The following is a 27753-nucleotide window of genomic DNA, read 5'->3' on the forward strand; positions in this document are numbered from 1 at the left end:
AGGTTAAATAAATAGGTTTATAATTATCAACCAGACAAAACAATAGTAGTAATGTCTTAGAAAATTTATTTATAGAATTAAAAATAAATTCAAAAATCATGTAAAAGATAGAGGGATAGATGGACTTAAATTATTGTACCGGTTCTAGTATTATCATGGAAGTGGTAGAAATTAAAATTTGAATAAGACTAGTAGTTCAAGGGTACATAGGTAATCTTTAGGGTAATTATGAAAAAAATAGTGTGAATGTATAACTAGTAAGTTAATAAAGAGAAAATAGAATAATAAGAATATTTGATCATAAAAATTCAAAAAGTAGAAAAAAGGAACATGAAATAGGTGGGTCAAATAGAAAACAAATAGCAAGATGGTAAATATAAATCCAAATATAGTACTAATTACATTACATTTAAATGAACTATATTATCCAATAGAAGAATAATATTATCATACTGCACCTAAGAAAAAATACAGAAAAATGAACTATATGCTATTTACAAGAGACACAGTTTAAATTTAAGCAGTCAGAAGTTAAAAGTAAAAGGATGGGAGGAAATATATCTATAAATCTTAACCAAAACAAAGCAAGTTTAGCTATCCTACTATCAGACAAAACTGACTTTAAGGCAAGAGGCATTGATAGAAATCAAAAGGGATATTTCATAATCATAAAAGAGTCAGTCTACCAACAATATATCACAGTCAAATTCGTATGTACTCAACAACATAGCTTCATAATATATATAGAAAACATCGCGAGAACTAGGAGAAACAGACAAATTCATAGGCAGATTGGCATTCTTTTTACATCTTTCTATAACTGATAGAATAAGCAGATGAAAAATCATTATGGATGCAGAAGATCTGAACAACACAGTTGATACATTTGTTCAAAATTATATGTGTGGAACATTGCATACAACAATCACAGAATTGCAATTAGTTTAAATGCACATGGAACATTAGAGTTGACTATATGCTGAGTCATAAAGGAAACCTCAACAAATGCCAAAGTATTGACATGATTTAAAGTATGTTCTCTGTCCACAATGGAATTAAAGTAGAAATCAGTAATAAATAGATAACTGGGAAATCCCTAGTAACTGGAAATTTAAAATTATACTCCTAAATAGTTCATGATCAAAGAAGAAATCATGACTGGAATTCATATTTTGAACTGAATGATAATGAAGGTATGACATATCAAAATTATAGCATGTGGCTAAAGCAGTGCTGAAAGGGACTTTCTAACCTTAAATGCACATATTAGAAATGCAGAAAGACTGAATATCAGTGATCTCAATAAATTGTACAAAAAGAACAGCAAATCAGACCTAAAGAATTACCAAGAAAAAGATAATAAAGATAAGAGTAGAAATTAATAAAATATTACTTTGAGCCTTAGGAAGTTGCTGATATTCAATCATTTTGATCTATAAAAATGGTAGTTTCATATGGTTCTTAATAGGAAACAAATAATAGAGAGAGTAAACAAGGCCAAAAGTTGATTCTTTGAAAAGATTAATAAAATGAATAAACTCATGGCAGACCAGGGAAAGAGGAAAAAAATCAACTACCAATGCCAAAATTGGAAAAGGGAGCATTGTTAAAAATCTTATAGACGCGAAAAAGACAATAAAATGATACTAAGAACGTGTTTGTGCCAATAATATTGAAAATAGCTGAAACACAATAATTCTTCAAAAGACACAAGTTACTAAAACTGACAGAAGAAGAAATAGAATATCAGAGTGGTCCAATATCTACTAAAAATGTCAATTCATCATTAAATATTGTCCCACAAAGAAAACTGCCAATTTCAGAATGTTTGAGTTCTTCCAAACATTTGAGAAAGGTATAGCACTTAAAAAAAATCCAGAAAATGGAAAAAGGGAAGCATTTCCCACCTATGAGTTTGACATAAATTTGATATCAAAATCTGATTAGGACATTACAAAAAGCAAATTTATGAAAAAATTTCTTTCTTGAGCATAGATACAAAAAATCCTAAGCAACGTATTGCCAAATTGAATCCAGCAATATGTGGATCCAGCAGTCCATCACCACCAAATGGGATTTATACCAGGAATGTAAGTGTGGTTTAGCCACAGTTGTAGCCAATTGCTATAATTCACCACATAAACAGAACTAAAGAGAGAAATAATATGATCACTCTGATAGATGCATAAAAGGCATTTGAGAAAATTCTATAGCCATTTGTGTTTAAAAGAAAAAAGATCCCTTTAAGCTAGCAATAAAGAAGAACTTTCTTAATCTGAAGAAACATATCTACCAAAAGCCCATGGTGGAGTATAGCCAAGCTCCTTGCAGTGAGGGGCACTGGGGCTCACACTGCAGACTCTGCTTGGAGCTCCTGCTATGACTCCAAAGCTTGTATGTACTGACTCATTTTGAGAACTAGAAGTTTTTTATAATGTGAAAAAAGAAATAGTCCAAACAGCAGGAATTACATATTCTCCTGTTATAACATTAGAAAGTATTTTGATAGAAGCTGAAAGACTCTATTCAGTATTTTCTGAACATAACATGATATGGAGATGCAGCAACCATCTTACAACCCATCTTACAACCCTTGGAGACAATGAGTATGAAAAATGAATGTCTAGTGATGTTGACTCTGGTACAGTCAACCAGCTGCATAAGTGCTAGCAGCTGCAAACATCCACATTCTTTTGTTATGTGAGAAAGAATGAACTCATACTTGGTTACAATAAAAACAAACTAACACATAAACAAAGGAAAAAAACCCCTACTGGAAACGTAGTGAAATACTCAATGGTGAAATACTTAAACTTTTCCTTCAATCTCAGGAATGAGACAAAGATGTCTATTATTAGCATTTCTTTCAGCATTGAACTGGAGATCCTAGTCAGTATAATAAACAAAGCAAGAAAAAAAAATAAAGCCCTAACAATTGGAAATAAACAGAACTATCATTGTTCTCAGATGACATATCATGTCCTTAACAACGTCCAAAGGAATCCCAAACTCTTAGAATTATTAATGAATTAGCAAAGTGGTTGGATACACAGTCAACATACAAAAAGCATTTATATTCCTATATACCAGCAACAAAAAAGGAGAAAATAAAACTTAAAATATTATTTATAAATTAATCAACATCAACTATCTAGGAATAAATCTAACAAAAGATAAGTACAATAACACCGAAATAAATAGAGGGGTATACCATGTTTATGGATTGGAAGATTTAATATTGGAAATGTTAATTCCTTTAAAACTGACCTATAGATTCAATGCCATCTCAATTAAAATCCAAAAGGCTTTGTTTTGGAAATTGACAAGCAGAATCTAAAATTTATATAGGAATGCAAAGGGCCAAGAACAGTCAAGGAAATTGTGAAAAGCAAAAACAAAATGGGAAAATGTACACTACCAGATACAAAGACCTATTATAAAGTTACAGAAATCAAGACAGAGTGGGTTTAGCATAAGATAAGGAACAATGGAACAGAATATAGCATCCCCAAACATACCCACACATGTACAGTCACGTGATTTACAGCAATGGTGCCGTTGATGTGCAATAGGAAAGTAATCATATAAATGGTTATGGGTCAATTGAAAGCCCATATGGAAAACAATGTATCTTGACCCTTACCTCACACCGGTACCAGTCCGTGGCCTGTTAGGAACCGGGCTGCACAGCAGGAGGTGAGCAGCAGGCGAGCAAGCGAAGCTCCATCTGTATTTACAGCCGCTCCCCGTGGCTCACGTTACCGCCTGAGCTCCGCCTCCGGTCAGATCAGCGGCGGCGTTAGATTCTCATAGGAGCGCGAACCCTGCTGTGAACTGCGCATGCGAGGGATCTAGGTTGCGCGCTCCTTAGGAGAATCTAACGCCTGATGATCTGAGGTGGAGCTGAGGCGGTGATGCTAGCGCTGGGGAGCGGCTGCACATACAGATTATCATTAGCTGAGAGGTTTGACCACACAGAGACCATAACAAATCAATTGCTTGCAGACTCATATCAAAACCCTATCAGTGAGTGGCTAGTGAAAACAAGCTCAGGGCTCCCACTGATTCTGCATTATGGTGAGTTGTATAATTATTTCATCATATATTACAAGGTAATAATAATAGAAATAAAGTACACAATAAATGTAATGCGCTTGAATCATCCCAAAACCATCCCCCTCCCCGGTCCGTGGAAAAATTGTCTCCCACGAAACCAGTCCCTGGTGCCAAAAAGGTTGGGGACCGCTAGTTTAGAGGCAGACAGAGAACAGGAGAAGAGGAGTCCAGACAAATGGAACAGTATGTGCAAAGGCCCTGAAGCAAGAGAGAGTATAATCAGTATCAGGAATTGAAAGAAAGAGCATGGAAAACAGGAGGTAAGCAAGGGTCTTATAGAACATGATGAGGAATTTGGTCTTAATACTAACATAGCTGATACTTTAAGCAGGAGGTGACATATTAGTATTTCATTAGAAAAGTAAACCTCTGACTGCATGATAGATTGGAGGGCAGTTTAAATTTCAGAAGACCAGTGGGAGGCAACTGCAATAGTCCTGGCCAGAGAGAATGGGCTGGGTGGTGGGAGTGAAGATGGAGGGAGTGGAGAGATTCTAGAAGGATGTGGAAGGTACAATTGACAGAACTTGGTGATGGTTTCACTGTAGGGGAGAGAGGGAAAGGGGGGCCAAGGAGGACTCTGGGATTTTGTTGCCCTGGGTGGATGGCAGTACTTTTTCTGAGGCAGGGGGTCCCAGGTTGGGGTACAGAGTGGACGAAATAAATCAGTTGGTTTGGGCGGGTTCAATTAGAGACATCGCTGAGACGGTAAGTGGAGAGGTCAGCTAGGCAGAAGGATGTGATGTAGGTCTGCAGTTCAGAAGAGAGGGCTGAGCCACATCATTAATTACCCTTCAAACATAAGTGTTGGATTTGTCCATATTTGGTTTTTTTTTAAGTTTGAGAAATTATTACTTGGTTTGCATTTCCTTTTTTCTCTCTCCCCTTTCCTTTGGAGGACTTGTTTGAATTTTTCTTTCCACCCCTCTCTTATTGTTTGTGTGCTTCTTTTGACTGAGAGGCTTCCTAAATTCATCACTTCCACCCACGCGTGGGTGAGGGATACACCCCTCACCTCTGCCACCCCTCACCTCTGCTGACTGCTTCGCTGGGTCACTGTGGGGCATGATCAGCAGAAAAACAGATGGCAAAGGAACTGCAGATGCAAGTCATTTGGAAATGATTTGAATGTTGGAAACAGTTTGCCGTTTGGCGTGAGGATCATTTTCCGGTGCAAAGGGCCTGAGCTGTTGCTGAGGGGCCTTTCGAAAGGCGTGCTTAGCACATCTTAATCTGCAGGCGTGGGCTCAAGTCCGTAACCTCTTGCAGAGGAGCAGGTTGTTTGATAGATTCTGGCTCCCAGCAGGTAGTCACAGAAAGCTGGTGGACAGGTGAGAGAAGGGAGAAAGTTCAGCAGAGGGTTGGCTTCCAAGCACATATAAAAGCACCTAAGAATAATTTTTGAACGAGTCAGGCAATTCAGAATGAATAGAGCCAGCAGCTCTTTCTAAACAAACTTTACTAGACAGTATTGATTTGGACTAGAAACTGAGAACCTTCTTGGGATCTGTCTGGATCCTGAGTCCAAGGAGATTTCACAGTAGGAAAACAAGGATTCCAAATGCTTCAGCTGGTGGAATGTTCTAAAAGATTAGTACATTGGTGCTTAGTTCCAATATTTAAGAAATTTGGAAGGAAGACGCTCAGGAAGACTTGTCTATGTTGCTTAACAATTAATGTTATAAAAAACTGAGGCAGGGGCTTCCCTGGTGGCGCAGTGGTTGAGAGTCCGCCTGCCAATGCGGGGGACGTAGGTTCGTGCCCCGGTCCGGGAAGATCCCACATGCCGCGGAGGGGCTGGGCCCGTGAGCCATGGGCGCTGAGCCTGTGCGTCCGGAGCCTGTGCTCCGCAACGGGAGAGGCCCCAACAGTGAGAGGCCCGCGTACCGCAAAAAAAAAAAAAAAAGAAAGAAAACTGAGGCAGAGCTGAAATATGTGTTTTCCGCAGGAAAGTCATTTTATTTTGCTTATCAAATTGACCTCCACTCTGGGAAGTCAAATTTTGGCTCTTTTACCCTCAGTAATTTCTGTGCAGTAGGATGTGATGAAACGGGTCTGGCCTGGGGCCCAGATATCACTGGATTATTGCTGGCTGTGGAGTGGGGTGGGAGAATTGTCTGCACGGCTCTGACAGCCCAGGAGAAACCTCGTGTGTCTTAGAGACTCAGGCTGCTGTTTCTGTGGTTGGTGGGATCTAGTTCGTTATGTTCCCAAACAGTTTTCCAAATGAAATTTCTAGGCCAACTTGCCGCTTTTACTGAGATTTCTTTCCCACGTGGACCTCTACTACTGTGTGTGACGTAAATGTTCAGCATAAACAAATATGTAAGTTATTTGTGTACGTTTATGTGCGTGACCAACATTTAGTTCTTCCTGGGGGCCAGGTATTGTCCTAAGTGTTTACAGGCTATGAAAGCATTTAATGCTTACATTAATATTTTAAGCTTGGTGCTCTTATAATTCCCACTTCGTGGATGAATAAACTGTAGCCTAGATGGGTCTGTTACCTGGCCAAGGCCACAAGGAGGGTGAGCAGTGGGGGCCAGGGTGTGGCCCAGTGCCGTCCACCTCTGGGACCTGCTTTCTCTGTTGCTGCACCTCTGCGTGGAAGAGGGAAACGTTTTGGAGTGTGTAGTCCCAATAGTGTTTGTTTTTTCGTAGGCGTGACTGGGTAACCTCCTATAAGGTCATGGTGAGCAATGACAGTCATGCGTGGGCCACTGTTAAGAATGGATCTGGAGACATGGTGAGTCTCTGTTCCCCCCGGCCTCGCCCCTGGTGTCTGGCTGCGCAGGGCTTAGCAGAGGCAGTGGACACCCGACCAGTGTTTGCACCTGGATGTTGCCTGGTTCTGTGTCAACCCAGACCAGCCATCCAGTCTGATGGCTAATGACCCCCTTTCCGTACCCGGAAGCTCGGAACCAAGTGGCCCACATTTAGGGCTCCAATTCAGAGCTGCTGGAATTCAGTCTCTTCCACAAGTCACAACTCAGCCCTGGAAGGTCAGCGGCCCATGGGGAATATTGGGACCTGCACAGCTAGTCATTTATAGTAGTTCCTGAACTTTCTTTAACGACCCTGGTCTTTCAGCTCCACGCTTCCCTCCGGGTTAGCCAGTTCCGATCCTATCACCCTCTTCCTCGGGTTCTCAAGTGCAAGTTCCAAACATGGTATCCAGTGCCTTCCAAGATCTGACTGCAGCCTCCATTTCAACCTTCTTTATCATACTTACCGCGCCCCGCCCACCCCCCCAACCCTGCACACACTCCTCTGTGTTCCAGTAACAGGGAGATGGTTGCTCTTCTCCTGAATCCCATCTCTGGGCTTCTCCAGCCATTGCTTCCTTTGCTTTACAATCCCTCCCATCCCCACACATCTAAAGACTTTTCCTTCAAGGCCAGTTCAAATGGCACCTCATCCCTGAAGCTTTGCCTGGTCCTTTCCTTCTTCTGACATCCCAGAGCTTTGTGGATGTCTCTTTGCCATGGCACTAATAGATTTCACCTATGACATCTAAATATAACCTCCTCCCTGCCCCCCCCCACTAGACTGGGGCTTCCTGAGGGCAGGGTCCCGGCCTGATCCATTTCTCCTTCCCCCTCAATGCCCAGCTCACGTTAGGTGTTGCTCGAGGTCTCGTGGAATGAGTGAATTACTGACTCTTTCATGCCTTGATAATCAAGCTCTAAAAGATTCTCTTTTCTCCCCCTTGTGCATAAGTAGATATTTGAAGGAAACAGTGAAAAGGAGATTCCTGTCCTCAACGAGCTGCCCGTCCCCATGGTGGCGCGCTACATCCGCATAAACCCACAGTCCTGGTTCGATAATGGGAGCATCTGCCTGAGGATGGAGATCCTCGGCTGCCCGTTGCCAGGTGAGTCTGCCCATGCTTCCTGCAGGGCAGGTGCTGACGGAGCACAGGTGCTTAGCCAGCAAGGTGAATAAAAATAAGCCACACAATCTTTTTCTCATGTAAAAAAATACCACATCTATCGCAGAATATTTAGAAAACATAGGTAAACAAAAAGAAAATAAATACAAATCTCCCATAACCCCGCTCAGAAACACCGTGAACATTTGGTGTATTAAAGTAACATGTCAGCTGTGGTTTTGCCTACTGGGATTTTAAGATGATATATGTTGCAAGGTTGAAAATTCGCTCAAAGCTACTACTCAGAAGCAGGCAAAAAAAAAAAAAAAATTAGATAACATTGCTTTTGGTAACACGTTTAATTGCCCTTGACTGCTCCTGCGACACTGGGTAGAGGAGGTGGTAGGAGTTAATTTTAAACTTGACCATGTCCATAGTGTCTCCGTAAAAGGAACTTCGCTTGGATGCCTGTGTCTTTGGGAAAATGCTTGCTCCTTTCGGCTGTGTTCCCCTTGCCCTGTCTTCACATCGTGGTATCTGGGTGCGACCGCAGAGTGGCAGGAAGATGGGGGCTTGAGTTCACACGTGGACCCTTGCTGGTGTCTGCTCTGGACAGGCCGATCTTGTTTGGCTTTGCTGCTCTGTCGGCCTTTCAGAACTTACGAGTTCGTGTGCATACGGAGCCTTATGTGGCAGCCCCTTCATCCTGTCCAGACATCTCCAGGGAAGGAAGCTGGCCTCCAGAACATTCCTAAGGCCCTTCACTAGGGCCTCTAGGAATTTCCACTTTCCTGTCCACCCACAGTCAGGCCGTAGGGAACGAGGAGCACAGCTTCGGGTTCTCTCTCCTATACTTTCTCCCCCAGGAAAGCCTCAGCTTTCTTGTCTAGTGAGAGTCAGGCCTTGCTACCTCTGGATTCCCCCTGCCAGCGGAAGGGCACCACCAGCTCTGATGTCTCAGGTGCCGCTATATCCGTCAGGCTATTTCTATAGCCATCCCACCCCCCACCCCGTGAACTTACAGTTACTGAGTTTTCGAAGCCTATTTCCTGTCGTTTATTGCTTTTCCCTCAATCCCGTGATATTCATGATCTTGCTTTGCCAAGTATGAATTTGTAGAACATACGCTCTGTATTGGTGAGAAAGATGGGTCTACCTACCTACCTACTTACCCTCACACCAGACGGGTTCTTTGTTATATATTTGTGCTTACTAGACGGCAAACTTTTTTCATGTCATTTAAACTATTAGAGACCATCTGTCTTGTGGATGCTTTTATCCTGGTCTGCGGACGATATCTCATGTTTTCAAACTGCCTCTTATAGTTAGAAGTTCAGTTGTGTCCAGTGCTTTGACTCTCTACAGAATCCCACAGTGCGTCTCTTTGTTTCTGTGTCATTGTGCGTGTCCAAAATTATAGTGTAAATTATGGGATTATTGCTCAAATTAGGTTACGGTGGCTGGGATTGCTGGTGGAAAGGAAGTATGTGTTTCCAAGGATGATCCAGATTTGGGATCCGGGCCCCCTTTTGTGGCTGGCTCAGCCTGGGGTGACAGTCGCCTGCTGCCGCCCAGGGCCTGCTGGGCGTTCCTGAGTTCACTGCGTCTGCAGGCACAGATGTAGGCGGGGGTCTGTGAGGTCTGTGAGGCCTTCTTTGTGCCAGGTCACTCAGCACAGCCTTGGTCTGCTTGCTTTAAAAAGCAGGGTCGCGGTTTCTCTCTGAGGGCGGGAATTCATCTGTTGTTGGTAAAGGGCAAAGGGCAGCCTGTGAGAGTCTCATGAAATAAATATTTTCCTGTTAAGTTATTCTTGGTGGGTGTATGTTTGAAGATAGGTCCTGGGGGCAATTTAAACACAAAGACAGAATTACAGTGTGAAATCTGGATGGGTTTCAAGTATGGACTTGGAATGGTTCTATTTTCCAACCCTGAATATTTAGGGCCATTTTTCTTCTAGAAGTTACTTAGCAGTCTGCCCAGAGGGGAGCCGGCCTTTGTGCATGCCGCCTGGCGGTGGTCACATCTGAGGGCCTGGGGCGGCACAGGGGCCCCATGTCCACGTGGGTAACTGAACCTTGCTCAGCTGCCTTGTTGTCGACACAATTCCTTTATGCAAGTTAACGAGGCCAAAGGCAGGGGTGGCCCAAGCAACTCAGCCACTCAAACCCAAGGTGACTTTGTGCTCTACATGCGAACGCCCAGAGTCTGTTCTTCCTGGAACTCTTGTTTATGAAAAATTCATTTACCTTTGCTTCTGCTTCTTCTCTGTTCTGTCTTCCCTGTCTTCCTGTGGACTCTCAGGTGAGAGCAGAGGAAGGGGAAGATTCTTTTTAAGTCTTCATGAATAATGTGTCCAGAAATTTTTGAACTAGAAAATGAATTACACTATACCATGGTCTATTAATAGGATTTTTAAAGCTCGAATAGAAAAGGGGGAGTGTTGTTTAATGGTTATAGTTTCAGTTTTGTAAGATGAGAATGTTTTAGAGATCTGTTTCTGCAACAGTGTGGATATATGTAACACTACTCAACAGTACTCTTGAAAATGGTTAAAATGGTCAATTTTATGTTATGTGTGTTTTACCATGATTTAAAAAAATTTTTTAATTCAAACAAATCTTTTAAATGTTGTTCATTTTTTTAAAAAGTGAAAGGAAGTCCTCTTCCCCAAATTTGAATGGACTTGTCCATTTTGGACTAAGGATCTATGCATATCAGAAACTCTGGGGAGAGCTTCGTAAGAGAAATTTTTAATAATGAAGAATTCAGGTGAAGACACACGCCAGCTGACCTGCAGATCACAGCCTTGGTGGTTTTCAGGTATTTTGCTGTTGCAAACAACACTGCAATGTGCTCTGCCTCTTTCAAAAAGGAGCTCCATTGTTCTGCACACGATTTCCCCACAGGGTGACAGGACTGTGCCCAGGGTCCTGGGAAATAACCCTGCAGGGCAGGGGGTGGCAATGCTTGAGCCCCTGGTGCCGGTCTGCAGCTTCTATTATGAATGTGAGACTCTGACCTCTTTGGGGCAAGTCTTCACTCCTCCCACCTCGTCTTCCTGGCCACCAGGTCTGAGCAACTGTCCTCTCTCTGCACAGTGCCAAGCGGTCCAGGGTCTTGAATTTGACCCAGAGGAGCTTGTGGTGAGCTGTACAAAGATCTGTGGAAAGGAGCTTGTGTCCCTCAAGCATGGAGGAGCTGCTAAAGGGCATTGCCCCTGAATCATTCCTTTGGGCAGGCCAGGACCCGTTGCGATGCTGTGTCTCCTTTCTCTGAATACACATACCCTCCATTCATAAGCCACTGAGAAAATGTTTTAATTGTAAGACCACCTACAATCTCACTGAACTGTAATAATGTTTCAGCCTGCCCCACCCCCTCTCAACAATTTGTATAAATTGGGGGAAGGATGGGTTCTATTGGATCAGCATAACTGCAAGGACCTTTTAAATCTATTTGCTTTACTACCTTCCACTTTTCTTCACCAAGTCAGGCCACACTCCCCCCAAAATTCATGTCCACGTGGAACCTCAGAATGTAACCTTTTTTTGGAAAGAGGCACTTTGCAGATGTGAGTAGTTAACGATGACATCATACTGGGTTAGGGTGGGCCTTAAATCCAATGACTGGTGTCCTTAAGAAGAGAAAACAGAGCCACACAGGGAGAAGGCATGTGATGACTGAGCCAGAGACTGGAATCATGAGGCCACAAGCCAAGGATTGCTGTCAACCGCCAGAAACTGGGAAGATACAAGGAAGGATCTTCTCTGAGAGCCTTGAAAGTGCACGGCCCTGCTGACAGCTTCATTTCAGACTTCTGTCCTTCAGAAATTTGAGAGAAGAAATTTCAAGCTACCTAGTTTATGACACTTTGTTATGGCAGCCCTAGGAAACCAGTACACTAACAGATCCAAAGACGGCATAATGTTCCATAATTATCCTCAATCCTGAGGATGTGCTTTTCCTTTACCACTCGCTCCACCCTACCCTCCATTCTCTGTTCCGCCATAGTGATAAGGTAATAGCATCATGGCATAAAGTGGGCCTCTTCTCAGAGGTCACCTGGGCCCTAGAAAGTGCTATCTTTTTGTAACTAGCCCTTTCTAAATAACTTGATTGGAGTATCCATCCATCCATCCATCCGTTCATTCCTCACTCATTCATTCATCATCAAACGCTTCGGGAGCACCCGTTCGGAGTCAGGGCCCAAGGATTCTGAGATGCCACAGTTGCTGCTCCCAGAGCTCTCGCTGTCCAGTGGGGGAGGCGTGGTGGCATCTTTTCCCCAGTAAATCCCTCTCAGTTCAGGGGGCTCCAGGCTTGCTGGCTGCAGCCTGTCCCCCCCCCCCACCGCCCCGTCGTAGAAGGCATCTTGCCCTTCTGAGTTTAAATAAACGTGTGATTTCTCTTCTTGTCCAACTGCCTGATGTTGATTATCTTAGGAAACTGTATAAACAGCAACACTCTTGAAAATTGTCTTTCCTGACAGTTTCTCCTGTCAGTCAGGCCGCAGATTGGCCCTGGGACTTCCTGGAGAAGGTGTGCCAGCCAAGAAATCAGAGCGTTTCCTGGACTCACGCAAGCAGCGTGGTGGAGATGCTATGCGGTGGGGTTATATGAGGCGGGGCGGCAAGGAAATAAGCATGAATGATGTGCTGCTCCCTCTTCGGAGCCACATGGAGCTGTGGGTTTGATGCTTGCACTGACAGTAATGACCTAAGATCATAATGAGCTCTGCCTGGGGGTCCACGTCTCCCCCTTGCCCCTTTTGGAGTGACCTTGTCATAAGAACAGTCAGATGGCGCTGGACAAGTGCGACTTCTTCTCATTAGGGAGCCAGCTCTTTGCAGAAGGGGTTTGGTGCTGTTTGCATATGGTACCAGGTCATCTGTGCTCAGGGCTCCGTGCTGGGGGTGTCGGGGCTTCGGGAGGTCACAAGGCCACAGTGATGGGCATTTCCTGGGGTGAGGGGCTGGCCTCGTGGCAGGGAAAGAAAGATCTGTGGTGGCTGCCTTTCTGGTATCCTCCTTAGTCCTCAGAGAGCACTTGGAGGCCAGCAATATTTTTTTTAAATGAGGTGAAATTCACATAACATACAATTAAGCTTTTTTAAAGCATACAGTTCAGTGATAGTATATTCACAAGGTTGTACGATCACTGGCTCTTTCTAGTTTCAGAACTTTGTCATGCACCCAAAACCAGCCTGGACCCACTGAGTAATCACTTCTGGATCCCCCTCCACGGGGTAACCTCTAATCTGCAGTGTCTCTATGGATAAAAGCGTGTCATGAGACTAGCGATGGTAGATTGCAGTGAGCCCCCTTTCCAGGAAAGACAGCCTTTCCTCTCCCAGCTGAGCACCCGCAAAGCAAGGTCCCAACCCCCAGAGCAGCAAACAGCTGAGCAGAACGGTCCAAGAATGGTGGTGTTCCCTTGGATGTCCAGTAATGGGGTTTGGTCTGCATAGTGTAGTGAGCTGGTGCCGGATTGGGGATGAGAATAGCGAGTGTCCACATCAGTGAGGAGCTGGGAACGTTCAGGTGTGGACTCGTTTCCAGGGCTGCCGTAACTAAGTACCAAAATCCAGGTGGCTTAGGGTAACAGAAAGTTGTCGTCTCACAGTCCTAGAGGTAGAAGTTTGAGATCAAGGTGTAGCAGCGCTGGTTCCTTCTGACGCCATGAGGGAGAGTCTGTTCCTTGCCTCTCCCCCGGCTGCTGGTGGTTTGCTGTCTAATTTTTGACATTCCTCAGCTTGTTAGATGCATCACCCCCATCTCTGCCTTCACTGTCACATGGTGTTCCCTGCGTGCTTCTCTCCGTGTTCACATTTCCCCTTTGGATAGACACAGTCATAATGGAATAGGGCCCACCCTAAGGGCCTCATGTAAACTTCATTAGCTCTGTAAAAACCCTCTCTCCAAATAAGGTCACGTTCTAAGGTCCTGAGGATTAGGACTGCAACATATCTTTTTGGAGGGGGGCCATCATTCAACCCCAAAGAGGCTTAATGAGTAGCCCCGTTGGGACGGAACAGGACTTTGAGTCACCGAATAAGAGACGTAATGTTGGGAGGGCAGTTTTAGACTCCATGTGCCCCGTCTGCAGTTTGTCTATTCCCATTACTAAGGTGTTCCAGAAGGAATCAGCTGGTTTTCAGTACATCTGATATATGAAACCAGCCACATGAAAGGAAGCAGGAGACTGATTCTCCAGAGCTCCATCTGCAAGGATAAAAGCCTTGCAGACTAAATCAGGACTTCTGTTTCAAATGTCGGAAGTCCTACTCAAGTTACCTTGGGAGGGGTCGGGGGAGAAGGAAAATTTTCGCTCACAGGAATGAAAATTCCCGGGGTAGATCTGACTCTGGCTTCAGGTAGGGATAGGTCTGCAATCTCAGGGCCTTCTTGTGCAGTCAGGGCTCCTCTCCCACCACCGTGCAGGCAGGAAGCTTGGCCACTAACGCCCCAAACTCATCCACCATGTGAGTGACGCCAGCAGGAGACCCTCGTGGGGAGGAGCTCTGGGAGGAGTCGTCTTATCAGCCCAGCTTGGATCCTGGGACCATCTCTGAGCCAGTGGCTGTGACCAGAGGATGTGTGTTTTCATTGGCTGAACCTGGATCACACGCCCATACCTGTGAGTGCTGGGCAAGGCTATTCCATTGGAAGCATCTAGAATAGATTCCCCACAGGAGACTGGGATTCTTTTGTCCACAGAAGAGAGAAGGGGACAGTGGGTTTGGCTGACTGACGGGGTGGGTTTGTAGACTATGGTCCGCAGGGAGGCGGGGGGGCGGGGCTTGCTTCTCACTCCTTACCTACAGTGTTGGGGCCCTGATAGGTTCTCAATAAAACTTTATCCAACCAGAATAAGTGGACAAGTTTAGAAGTATTTCTTCGAAAGGTGGAAGACTGAAGGTTGTGAAAATGTTCACCTGTGGTTCTGAGTCAGTTCTGGAACTTGTATGCATATCCTCAAATTGATTAGTCTCAAGGAAGGAAGGATGTTGCCAAACATGGAGATCTTTCTACGTTGAGTTCTGAGTTTTTCTTCAGTCCTTTTTAAGAACCTTGAAGACGTAACTTGCGTTTGAAGACAAAAGGGGCTTTTCAGGAAGAGTCTTGTGAAAGAGGCCCCTGGGGCTTGGGGGCGGGGTGTTGAATAGCTCTAAGGAATCAGCAGTGTAAAGTAATTCAGTGTAAAGTAATGTGAAAATGTGCTTTACCTTGGCTTTGAAACATACAGGTTTGGAGATCAAAGGGCAGGGGGCTTGCTGGAGGGTACAGTCAGCCTGCACTCCCCAAAGGAGAGAACTTGGAACATAACTGGGGGCCTTTGCTGAACCTGAACTACTCTTGCTTTCTTTCTGGAACAGAATGCCAGTTTGCATTATTTCTTTTTCAATGGTGATTATTTGTTTCTAATAGTGTTACTGGAAAACCTTCTGTGAATATTAAACGCCAGGTCGTTTTTGGTGCGCGGGTCTATATGTGATTTTCAGCGTGCCGCATGTGGCCGCAGTTCTCAAGGGTGAAGCCAGTCTTTAAGGGGCCCTCGGCAGGTAGGTTCCAGGTGCTGGCAGTGCGCTCAGTACTTTAACATGGTGCTTCTCACACTTCTGGATTTTTTAAAATGTGGATTCGGATTCAGTAGGCGTAGGCTGCGTCTTACAAGCAGCCAGTGTTGCTGGTCTGTGGCCTTGCTTGGTGGCACGAGTTAGGACTCCCTGCTCCTAATACCACTGGGAGCTGGTGTTCGTCCTCCCATCACCCGCCACCGCCATCACCTCCAGAATTATCCCTTGAGCCACTGGGATCAGACAGCTGCTATGGTTCCAACTTTGCTCACGTGGTTCCGGAGTTAGCAGGTTAACTTGTCTAAAGTACCATGTGCTCTCTGCCTTGGGGAGGGGTCTGAGCGGACCGGGATTTCTGGCTGCACGGAGCTGGGGCTGGAGATGGCAAGCCTGGCTGAGGCTCTGTAAGCCTCCGACTCTGTCAGGTCAGGAGAGGGCCCATTGAGCGGTCCCTGCCCCCTCATCCCCCTTCCAGCTCTTCCTGTTCCCTTGCCCCTCCTTCCTTCTCAGTGCTCTTTGTTTTTGTAGTTGTATAAACGACATCGGCTTATAGGAATTACAGAAAAAAGTCAATTTATCTGGAAGAGAATTAAGTCAAGAGCAGACATCTCCTCCCCAGTCCTCAGGGGTCACCACTGCTAATGCGTCCTGACTATGCCTGTTAGGGTGCTTCGGCCCCAACAACAGAAACCCCAGCTCCCACTGGCTTAGCAGTTCAGGGAATTCTTTATGTCAGGTGATTGGAAGTCCCAAGGGAGGTTGATGGGGATCTAGGGTTGGTTCACTCAGAGGTTCTCTCTGTCCTCTACTCTGGAGAGATTCTCGCTCACTCCTCTGTGCCATTAAAGTCCTTCCGTTCAATCTGAACCAATAAGAGTGGCCAGGAGTGCTATGTTCTGATTGTCTTAGACCAGTCATGTAGGACCCCTGGAGCTTAAGGCATGAGGTCAGCTTCCTAGGAGTGGAGAAGAGGGGATTCCCAAACAACACAGGGCTTCTGTTAGGAAGGATGAAAGTGGACTGCATGCTGGGCAAGCAAGTGATAGAGTCCACAGCACTTCCGAAAATTTCCATGCAGTTGTGATATTCATTCATTCATTCATTCACTTATTCCTTCCTTCATTTAGTGTGACTGTTTGCCAGGCACGAATACTAACAATAAACCAGTGAGGGAGGTACCAGTGTTCCCCTGTTTATGGGTGAAGACACTAAGGAAAAACTCCAGTGACTTATCCAAGGTCACGCAGCACACAAGTAGAAGAGATTGGAACCCAGGCATTCTGGCTCCAGGCCCATGCTCTCCCCACTGGGTAGTTCTGACTCTTAAGATGCTTCTTGAAAGTTGGCTCTCTCACCTCTGTGCGAAAGTTAGAAGCTAGAGGTTGAGCTGTGTTCCCACACAAATCAGGCACCTAACACAGCCACCATAAGGAATAGAATAATGTGGATGAATTCAAAACCATATTTCTGTCCCTAGATCCAAATAACTATTATCACCGACGGAATGAAATGACCACCACCGATGACCTGGATTTTAAGCACCACAGCTATAAGGAAATGCGTCAGGTAAGATCCAGGTTTGTCAAAGAGAAATCTCTCCTGTGCCCAGAAGCACGTAGGTGTTTGTTTTTGTGCTTTTATGGTTTGTTGAAGCCACAGGAAATGCTTGTAGTTTCGAGGCTGAGAATGCCTTGGGGTTCAGGTGACCAGAGGAAACCTCCCTCGCCAGCAAGTGATTGAAGCAGAATTCGAAGCCAAGCTTTCTGATTTAATACTATACTTCTTCCACCTACGCTGTTGGTGGAAATGTAAACTGGGGACAGCCACTATAGAAAACAGTATGGAGGTTCCTTAAAAAAATAAAAATAGAGCTACCATATGATCCAGCGATCCCATTCCTGGGTATATATCCAGAAAAAAATGAAGACTCTGGTTTGAAAAGATTCATGCGCCCAAATGTTCGTAGCCAAGACACGGAAACAACCCAAGTGCCCATCAACAGACGATTGGCTTAAGAAGATGTGGTATATGTATATACAATGGGATATTAGCCATAAAAAAGAATGAAATATTGCCATTTGCAGCCACGTGGGTGGATCAAGAGAATATTATACTTACTAAAGTAAGTCAGAGAAAGACAAATATTATATGACATCACTTATGTGTAGAATCTAAAAAATAATACAAATGAATCTATATACAAAACGGAAACAGACTCACAGACATAGAAAACAAACTTATGGTTACCAAAGGGGAAAGGGAGAGGGGGAGGGATAAATTAGGAGTATGGGATTAACAGATACAAACTACTATATGTAAAACAGATCAGCAACAAGGATTTACTGGATGGCACAGGGAATTATAGTCAATATTTTGTAGTAGCCTATAATGGAAAATAATGTTCTCTCTCTCTATATATAAAACTGAATCACTTTGCTGTACTCCTGAAACTAACACAATATCGTAAATCAACTATACTTCAATTTAAAAAAATACATCGCTGTGTGTTTGCGTGGTATCACTGATTTAAGGACAATAGTCATGTGCAGAGTCGAAGAAGGAAAAGAATCCGGAATAACACTGGTGATAGTAATAGCAGGAAGTTCTCACATACGACCTACATCAATTTCCCTACATTAGGAATTTACCTATGTTAACATGGTCAGTCTCTCTGACCACCCTAGGAGCGCAGGACTGTTGTTGGCCTTGTCTTACTGATGGCGAAACTGAGCCACGAGGGACTATGTAACACTCCCCTTGTTATTCTCATTCTCTGATTCTCGGTGTTAGAATCACTGGGGGAAATTTGGAAAAATACCTATACTTGAAACCTGCCTCTGGCCAATTAAAGCAGAATCCTGAGGAAAAGGGACTGCGGAATCTAAATTATTTAAAGCTCTCCTTGTGATTCTAATATACAGGCAGGTTTCAGAACAGCTGGTTGATACCTTATGGCTCTCAGTGCTATAGACTGTTAGGAGGAAAAGACGTCCCAGATGAGATTGGCCCCAGATTTAATGACAGAAACCAAGTAATCCTGAGCTATTGACAACATCCGTCTAGTGGGTGCAGAAGGGAGAAGGGACCAAGAGTTTTTTAGGACAGGCTAAAAAAGCAACCCTGTGCTGAGTGCTTTGCCTGTGTAATCCTGTGCAGCGTTCCCCCCAAGCCTTGTGCTAGAAAGCGCGGGCAAGTGTTGGCAAATGAGAAACCCTTAGACATGTAAGAATCTGTCGGGAGAGAAGGAACAGAGAAATGTACTCACAAATATGTTTAATGAACAAGCATTCACCAAAGGCCAAAATAACATGGCTCAAAGCGAGGGCTCATAGGTGCTGAGGGAGCGGTACCAGCCACGCGGTACAAGGGCACGAGACTTTCCTGAGGTCGGAGCAATGAGGCTTTGCCACGAGGGCTCTCTGCTTCACCCCAGGGAGTCAACACACCCGGTTAGTCTCCATGTCATTTAATTTGAGATACACACAGCTGCTTCCAGGCACCTGTCGGCACAGACTTAGAGGTGGGATGTGCTAAAGAAATTGCCTCGTGGTCTGTGTTTGGACTTGAGGTCTGTGAGTCATCCCTGCTGCTCTCCACTTCCGGGTGTTTATGCGACTGCTCACCGTTCCATCTTATGAAGCACTCGTGTCTTAACACAGCTTTGCTCAGTGGGCATCTCGGGACATCTTTTTGCCCAGAAATTAGTCAAATATCAACTTAGTTGGTGCAGTTAATGTCAAAAGCAATCTATCTAAATGCATTTAAAATGAGCTCACCGCACAGAGAGTGCGGTATCTTTAACTAGTTGTCCCGCATGGAGAATGGAGGTCCTTCTCATATGAGGAGAGCTAATGGATGTGCTTCATTACCCTGCGGGACTCTGGTCCCCATCACTTGGTAGATGTTAGAGCTAAGAGGAGCCCGAGAAAGCAATGCAGCCCCTGCAGGGGACGCTGGGGGCCCCACTCCGATCTCTCAGGACCCCGCAGCACTCACCTGGAAACTGTCGGAGGTTGGGGGCATCTATCAATCGTGAAGAGTGTTCAAGCCAGAAGTGATTTGCCATTTGGACTCCTGGCTCCTGGGGATGGGAAAGAAGCCAGCACTTTTAGCAATTCCCTGTATGGAGTCTGCTAGATTGCTGTAGAAATCTTTCTACTTCAGGGGAAAAAAAAAATGTTAGTTTATCGAGTATTACGAGAGACATTTACAAACAACACAGAAATGAGAAGCAGACGTGGGAGCAGGAAAAGAAAGCAGAAGAGCCGTTGCTTGGAGGGAAGTCGTGAGAATGTGTGCGACCAGCGCGTGTGAGAATTATTTCTGGAGCACTGATTTATAAGCCGCCGTTCTCCCCGCTGGGGGAGCCCCGGGGGCTCGGGAAGGGGATGGGGGGAAGCGGGGGAGGCAGGAGGCCGTTGCGCAAATGCTGATATTATGATGCAGATTGAGTTAATTGTTCTGAGCACTGAAGGCCTCCCCAGCATGAGTCACCATTCATAATTGCTCAGTCATCTCTGTGTCTACATGTACGTTACCTTTCTCCGTCATTTGGGACCGCGAGGGCAGAGACTCTGTCATTTTATCTTAAATCCGTAAAGTGTACTGGATAACTGTACTTTTGAGGTTGTTGCAGGGGAGATATGTGGGGGACAGGGCCGGCGTGGGGTTGCAGATGAGGTCCGCCGTCATCCAGGGCCTGTGGCAGGAAGAGACAGAAGGAAGGGTGGTCCGAGCAGTGAGTACAAGGAGGACAGGACTGTGGAGGCAGGAGGGGACGGCCTGTTTCTGGGACAGTTGGCAGTGCCAGGAGACGCTTTAGTCTTGAGTCTGAGAATCGGGAGGTCTTTTCCAGGAGCAGAGCTGTGTTTGGGGAGATCCTTCCGGCAGTTGTATGGACAGTAGACTGGTGAGCTCTGTCCCAGGAGAGGGACCTGCTGGGTCTGAAGAAGGATGGGGGGAGGGGTTTCTGAGAGGGACTGACCAGTCCTAGGATTCTCCAATAAGTTGGAGAGAGAGAGGGTTCTGGTGTGCTTCCCAGGGCCTGGGACACCGTCCACAGCGGGAGAAAAAGAAGTGGTTTTGGGGAGAGGTTAGAAAGATTGAACTTTGGTTGGGGACCTGCTGTTGTCAGGTGCCCAATGCTCAGGAAATTCTGGTTGGTTGGCTGAGAAGGAGCGTGTGGCACGAGGCGTAGAAAGGAGTCCAGGAGAGACGTGGGTTGGAAGGCAGCCGGCTAGTGGCTTTGATTCCCGGGCAGCTGAGGATGGTCGTGGGCAGCAGGCGGTGGGGTCGCTGAGCTCCTGACCCTGGGGGTGGACGTTGGTGACAGGAAGCCCGGGCAGGACAGCAGGCTTGCGGATCCAGACAAGCCCAGCTCCGCCCACCACGGGATGCCTCCTACCCTGGCTCTCTTCCTTCCCCCTCCCTCTGGAATTCGTTTTCACTTGATCAGATGCAGTGTCTGTTTCTCAGACAAATGAGTAAAGATGATGGAAGAGGACTTTTTCTCTTCTCCCTTCTTTCTTTTTTTTTTTTAACATTTTAATTCATTGGATAAACAATATTGTAACCATATCAAATGCAAACTAAAAGTCTCAAGGTTAATCCTCCATGAACCCAATACCCTAAAGAATCAGTGGTTTTCATTTTCCCCCATTGCTATCCAGGGTTTGCATTTCTGTGTTCACAGAATTCATACGATTTTGATCAGAGGATGGTTACAACTTTGCCCAGATTTTCTCACTTAATATGGGATCATTAGCCATGTCTCACTGCCGTCTTCATAATTGTCGTTAGATGCTGCGGAATGTTCCAGTGAGTGGATGCGTCAGTTTTCTCAGCTACCTTTCTGCCCTGGAGCCTTTGGATAGCTCCCCACTTGCAGTGACTTGTGTGAGAGGATGAAACCTGCTCCGGCAAGTGTCATCGTGCACGTAATTTACCTCTGATGTACCGCTCTGATCCGCTGATGTATTGCTCGAAACTGAATTGCTAGGAAAGGGGGCTCTTTCTTCTGTCTCCTTCAGGAGAGGAGGGAAGCAACCGAGCCAGGAATTCAGTAGATCCCAGGATGTGATTTATTCCCACCTCCGAGATGAGGAGACAAGAGTCTTCAGGACGCTGAGAATCTTACAAAACCCACTACTCTCGAGGGCAGTGTTTCTCAGCCATGTTTCCTTACTGGCCCTTTCTAGACACTTTTCTTAATTACCCATTACATTAAAAACGAAGGAATAAAATTTTGTTAGGAGGGTTGCACGTTGGAGGGCCACAATGCATGTAATATTTGAGATTTTGAGCCCCTGGAAAACCAATTTTCACCTCCTTTGGGTGATGTCGTCCTTGTTGACGATGAATATGCTTCCTCAGCAAGGCAGTGAAGAAAATTCTGTCCCTTTCTCTTACTTTAGACATCAAGACTCAAACATTTACCATTAAGACTCAAACTCCAAAAAATCTTCTGACTCTCTTTGGGAGTAAGCAAGGTGGCTCACCAGCTGGGTTTTTGAGGGTGCCCATGGCCCCTGGAGAAATCCTTCCCAGCATTGCAGAGGGCCACGGTGCGGAGGGAACTGTCAAGAACCTTCCTAAAGGGAGTCTTCAAATGCCCGTGTTCTGGTTCCTGTGCGTGGAAAAGATACTTGTGATACCACAACACCAAGAAGGAAAATGTGACTGGTATAAAAATACTGCCGTGGTGGGTAGAGGATAAAGAGGTGACTCCGATGAGTTATGGCTAAGAATCACCCCATCCTGAGAGGCTGTATCCCCGGCTAAGTGTGCATCCAGGGAAGATGCTGTTTGTCCTTTTCCAACGTCAAGGTCATGATCCCAGCACAGGGGGCACGTTCCTCTGGCAGCTCATCAGAAGGGGAAGGAGGGCAGGCATTAAATGGCAGCCGGACTCTGTACTGAATGCTCGTGTTGATCACCTAGCTCAGGGTGAGCCGAGTGGCTCTGTGTCTGCAGAACTGGTCCTGGATCTGAACGCAGGACAGTGGGTCACCTGCTGATCAGGATTTGCTGAGGGCCACGCTGCTAGTGGAGCGTGTATGGTCAGCAGGGACTGGTATGAGAGGCCCAAATCAGATGGTGCTTGTGCTGTGGCCGTCCACTGGAACAATCCCATGTACAACAGACAAAAGGGGTGGCATTGCTCGTTTCGATCGCTCTGCTGCACCTTCATGGACAGATAAGAACTCAAGGGTCCGAAGCCCTGGCTCCACCTGGTACCAGCTGGGTGACCCTGGGCAAATCCCTCAATGTCCTTCTGCGCCTCCGTCTCCACAGCTGTAGAATGGGGACAGGCCTCCTTGCTTATCTGCTTCACTGGGGGTCCTCACGATGAGATTCAGTAGAGAAATAGAACTTACTCTGACCGCGATGGTGAACGTTGCTAGTGACATTATCACCATGTCTCTTGTTAAAACTTGGCCTGCTCCCGTGTGCCTCCACTTCAGCCCCTCGGTATGTCTCCCTCATGGTGAGAGGTGTGAAGCTACGTTAACCTTGCTGGCATGTGGTTTCTCCAGTGATGGTGGGTTTCTGCCTCTTCCCTCTTTGAACAAGAGTCCTTTCTAGTCAGCTTTCTCTTTCTCTCACCTAGGTATTATAACACAAAGTGAGTTATCATAAAGCAAAGCATGTTTCCCCCTCCCAGGAGTGGTGAGAGAATAGACCCTGAATGCCTGACCAGGGCTGTGGCTGTAACACCTCGTAGGTGTGTTGTAAAAGCAAAGCACCAGCAGCAAAACTCCATTCCTTTAGAGATGCGCACCGAGGCCCGGGGATCGCCCTCCACCCAGCAGTGCAGAACGCTCTGTTACAAAAGGCAAACCAAGTGCAATGTCACTCCACTCCATCAGAAATTCTACGATACCGATTTACCAGTTCCATAGTTTTGTGGGTTTTTTTGTTTGTTTTGTTTTGTTGCGGTACGCGGGCCTCTCACTGCTGTGGCTTCTCCCATTGTGGAGCACAGGCTCCGGACGCGCAGGCTCCGTGGGCGCCCGCCCACACCCCTGGCTGGGATGTCCTCCCTCGCTGCTTCCACATCACCCAAGCTTCCCTCCTGGTCTCTAACACCCTGTCAGAAGTTATCTCATGAACACACCTGACTCCACCATGGGGAAGCGTGGCTAGTCTGGTGCCTGGCAGAGACATCCTTTGCATCACAGCTTCTTTCACTTGGGGATGGCTAAACAGTTTCCCCCAGAAAGTCAAGACCACTTACCCAGCTCACTCACAGGTACCCGTTCGGAGATGGGGGGCACAGCAGCCTCTGGCGGGGGTGTCTCTGTCCTTTGCCCCAGGGCTCCTGTGATGAGCAGACCCTCTTCCCTTCCTTTGGCAGCTGTCTGACAAGCTCGACTGTCCAAGCAAAATTCAGGAAACCACCCGTATATATTTCACTTTCTCGTAGAAGCCTGCGTCCCTCACGCTTTCACTGCACGGCTCCCGTCACCCTGGCCTCCACGCACCCCCTACTTGGCACCAATGAAGTGGCGATGGCACTCCATCTGTTACCTCACTTTGAGTTCCAGGAGGGTGAAGCCGTGTGTGTTCCTTCAGCCTGACATCATAGATTGCTCATTACAGTGTAAGAGAAAAATGATGTTCAGTAATAAATATTTATTTAGGCAAAGGTATAGAGAGAAAAGGCTCAGTCTGTCTAATGAGGGCACAATAAGAAAACAGGAAACCAAGATGAAAAGGTAATACCTCGTCACCCAGGGAGGTGACACTCCAGCTCAGGGAGGTGAGAAACACAGGCACGAGGTGCTGGAAGACTGGGCAGAGGGGCCACGAGGAGAACACTCCAGGCAGGGGGATAGCACTGGTGTGCAGGAGGGTGGGCGTGTGCAGGGGGCCGTGGGAGAGGGCTGTCTTCTAGAGAGGTCTGCCCTCCGTGCAGCGTGGCCATCCTTGTGTAGGGCCATAAACCCATCTTGTTTCTCAGTTGATGAAGGTCGTGAACGAAATGTGCTCCAACATCACCAGGATTTACAACATTGGCAAGAGCCACCAGGGCCTGAAGCTGTACGCCGTGGAGATCTCCGACCACCCTGGGGAGCACGAAGTCGGTGAGGCTGCCCCTCTGTAGTGCTTCTGGCCCTTCGAGTCTGCTGCTGCTTTCTTAAAGAGCGAGGCGATGGTCACGAAACAGGGCGGGAGCTGCCCACGCACTCACTCTTACATAGATTCTGCAGATCTTGGTTCTGTGAACCCCTCATTTTATGATGTGGGCTGTCAAACTGCTTAAGAAATACCCTCCTTTTCTCCAAATGGACCGTATTTAATTCTGTTCCCCATCTCGGAGACCGGTCACGCTAACCAAAGAGGAAAATAGCTGGAGATGGTTAGGACAGGGTTTTTTTCCCGGAGAAAATTCTGGACTCCCCGGTCATTAAGGGCTCTAGTTAGAGGTGGTTCCCTTAATTTTCTTTTAAATTTCCATCCTATTTTCAAGCATTTCCTGTTTTCAGCCATTTCTCATTCAATCACTCCCAAAACTATGTTCTCCTTCAAGTCAGCGGGCGGAAGAGAGGCAGTGGGGTCAGAGATTTTTCTTTCTGGTAAAATTGTGAGCCCTTTAGAAATCCACTGCAAGAAATGCAGAGATTTGTCTGATTCTCTCGACTTCAATGTTCATCGGTATTCCAGGAGTTTCTCTCAGGAGTGCCTTTCAAAGGGTAAGGGCTTTATCTGTGGGTGAAATCACATTTCCGCAAAAGCAGTAGCTTGGCCAACAAAAGAGGCAGGAGTGCGGTCAGCTCGCGCCCCACTGACAAATCCGACGTTGAAAAAGCTGAGCTTTGAAGAGAACAAGCTCAAAGACAGGCCCCCTTTACAAAACGGTGTCACTGCTGACTTGCCCTGACACTACTTTCTGCTTGCATTTATTCATCTCTGTATCTTTATAAAATTGAATACAAAGTTCTTTTAAGAAAAATAATTGCCTCCCCGAAGAGAAAAATAATTGCTCTGGCTTGTGTCTAATTTGTAACTTTTAAACTCTAAACACTGTGTTATTGTATTTGTTCTTGCCAAATAAGGCTAAACATTCCTACCCCGTGGCTGGTATCATTTGAGACTTTTCTGCTCATTTTCTTATATATCTGACTATCTGGGAATTAATAAAAATTGTACTGGTGTAATTGTGGTTGATTTGAAAGAACAGAGAGGGCTAAAATTGTAAGTTTCTATCATTCAGAGATTTCTTTCCTAATACAATGTGACGAGGACTGTTTTGCTGGAAGCATCCGATATGATCCTCTGTTTTTTCTCATCTTTGAGTAAAGGTGAGCCCGAGTTCCACTACATCGCGGGGGCCCATGGCAACGAGGTGCTGGGCCGGGAGCTGATGCTTCTGCTGATGCAGTTTCTGTGCCAGGAGTACTTGGCCCGGAACTCGCGCATCGTCCGCCTGGTGGAGGAGACCCGGATCCACATCATCCCCTCCCTCAACCCCGACGGCTATGAGAAGGCCTACGAGGGGGTAATGGACCGTTCCTCTCGCCCAGCACAGCAGCTCTCCCCCCCTCCCCCCCGCACAATGTGCTGAGCCATGATTGATCTGAACTGCACATTACCAGCTTTCTTCTTAAGTGTCTTTCCGCTGAGACAAGGAAACCCGCAAGGCTTATGGAAGATGCACAGCAGTAATTGAGAATTATGGGGAGACACTAACAGACTGAAGAAAATGAGCATGAATGATAATATTGTTATATATACAGTGGGAACAATAGGATAGAATAATAATAACACCTAGCATTGATTGAGCACTTAAGGCACGTTCTGACCTTGATTATTACCTGCAATCCTCTCATCAGTTCTCTGAGGACAGTTATTTTTATTATTCTGATATATTGTTTATATGTCATGTTCCAATTATGATATAGAATTTATATAGGTTAGAGTTATATAGAGAGTTATGTATAGATTACAGTTAGTATAATGTTGTATTGTGTATTCATAATTATATTCACAGTATCTGGGAATAAAATGGAAAACTATACTTAAAACAATGGTACCTATCAAATGCAAGTTTTACAGTGCAGAGTTTTGGTTGTATTTATTGGTGCAAATGGTCGGTTAGGGATTTGCAGTGCGAAATAGTGAGCCGGAATTGCAGGGAGAAAGCATCAATATGGTGGCGTTTGATTTTTGCACTGACACAGTCTTAGACTCATTATTACTTGGAGTTTCATTCAACCTGTGTAGAAGAGGTGAAGGAAGAGGAGGCAGGGGAGACCTCATACTTTTCTGAGCGCTGCCGTATGGCAGGAATGATTCTGTGCATTCCCTCTCTGGAGTTGCTTGGCTATATTATCCATCACCCACCAAATATTAACAGATTATTAACCAAATATTCTCCTTTGGATGTCATCTTTGGGTCAGAGGGTGCATAGAGGCCCCAAATGGAGATGGAGATGGAGACGGAGGTGCCTCATGTATGTGAGAGACAGAATGATCCAGAAGCCTGTGGGTTCCTCATATTCTGAATTTTCTCCCAGGGCTCGGAGCTGGGAGGCTGGTCCCTGGGACGCTGGACCCATGACGGAATAGACATCAACAACAACTTTCCTGACTTAAACACACTGCTCTGGGGGGCAGAGGACCGACAGAACATCCCACGGAAAGTTCCCAATCACTATATTGCAATCCCTGAGTGGTTTCTGTCTGAAAATGCCACGGTGAGTAAAAAGACCCCGTAATCTCTAGAGCAGCGGAAGCCAAAGTTAAACCCACCGGCATTTGCAGAGGATATAACGTTTAAGAACAAGACAAAATCATTTTTCCCTTTCATGTTTTCTCCAAAAGTAAGGAAGTGTGCTAGATAATAACTACCTTTCGAATTGAAATTTGAGGAGATTCTTCCTGGAAGGGGAATCATTTAATTAGATTTCTTTGCAGTGCTTCCCGAAAAAACTTTGCCTCAATTGTGCGTGTTTGTTACGGTCATTATAACCTTCATCTTTGGCAGTGCAGTGAAATTGCAGTGAAATTTGTCCTTAAGACCTCACTGATTACTTGAGATATCTTTTATTTTCACCAGTCCCCATGGATTTATTACATGTGGTGCTTCTTTGGAAAGAAAAATGCAATTGGGTGAGAAATGTCTCCCCCAAATTTCTTAGGTCTAGTTTTGCAAAAAAGTATCTCGTGGAAGAAATAATTTTCGCCG

General features: G+C 45.7%; 1 protein-coding gene across 2 annotated transcripts in view; it reads left to right on the forward strand.

Annotated features, from left to right (window-relative positions):
* The window catches only part of CPXM2 (carboxypeptidase X, M14 family member 2), a 120583-nt gene that overhangs the window by 77296 nt on the left and 15534 nt on the right, over positions 1–27753 (forward strand). For both annotated transcript variants that reach the window (XR_014326758.1, XM_082855050.1), the window contains exons 5-10: positions 6778–6862; positions 7840–7990; positions 17041–17129; positions 24526–24649; positions 25868–26064; positions 27083–27262. Coding sequence is in view for 1 of the 2 variants with exons in the window: in XM_082855050.1 (XP_082711176.1) it covers positions 6778–6862; positions 7840–7990; positions 17041–17129; positions 24526–24649; positions 25868–26064; positions 27083–27262 (826 nt within the window). In the remaining variant the exon portion in view is untranslated. The remainder of the gene's footprint in view (positions 1–6777; positions 6863–7839; positions 7991–17040; positions 17130–24525; positions 24650–25867; positions 26065–27082; positions 27263–27753) is intronic.

The sequence above is a fragment of the Leucopleurus acutus genome (assembly GCF_964270905.1).
Source record: "Leucopleurus acutus genome assembly, chromosome: 14".
NCBI lineage: Eukaryota > Metazoa > Chordata > Mammalia > Artiodactyla > Delphinidae > Leucopleurus > Leucopleurus acutus.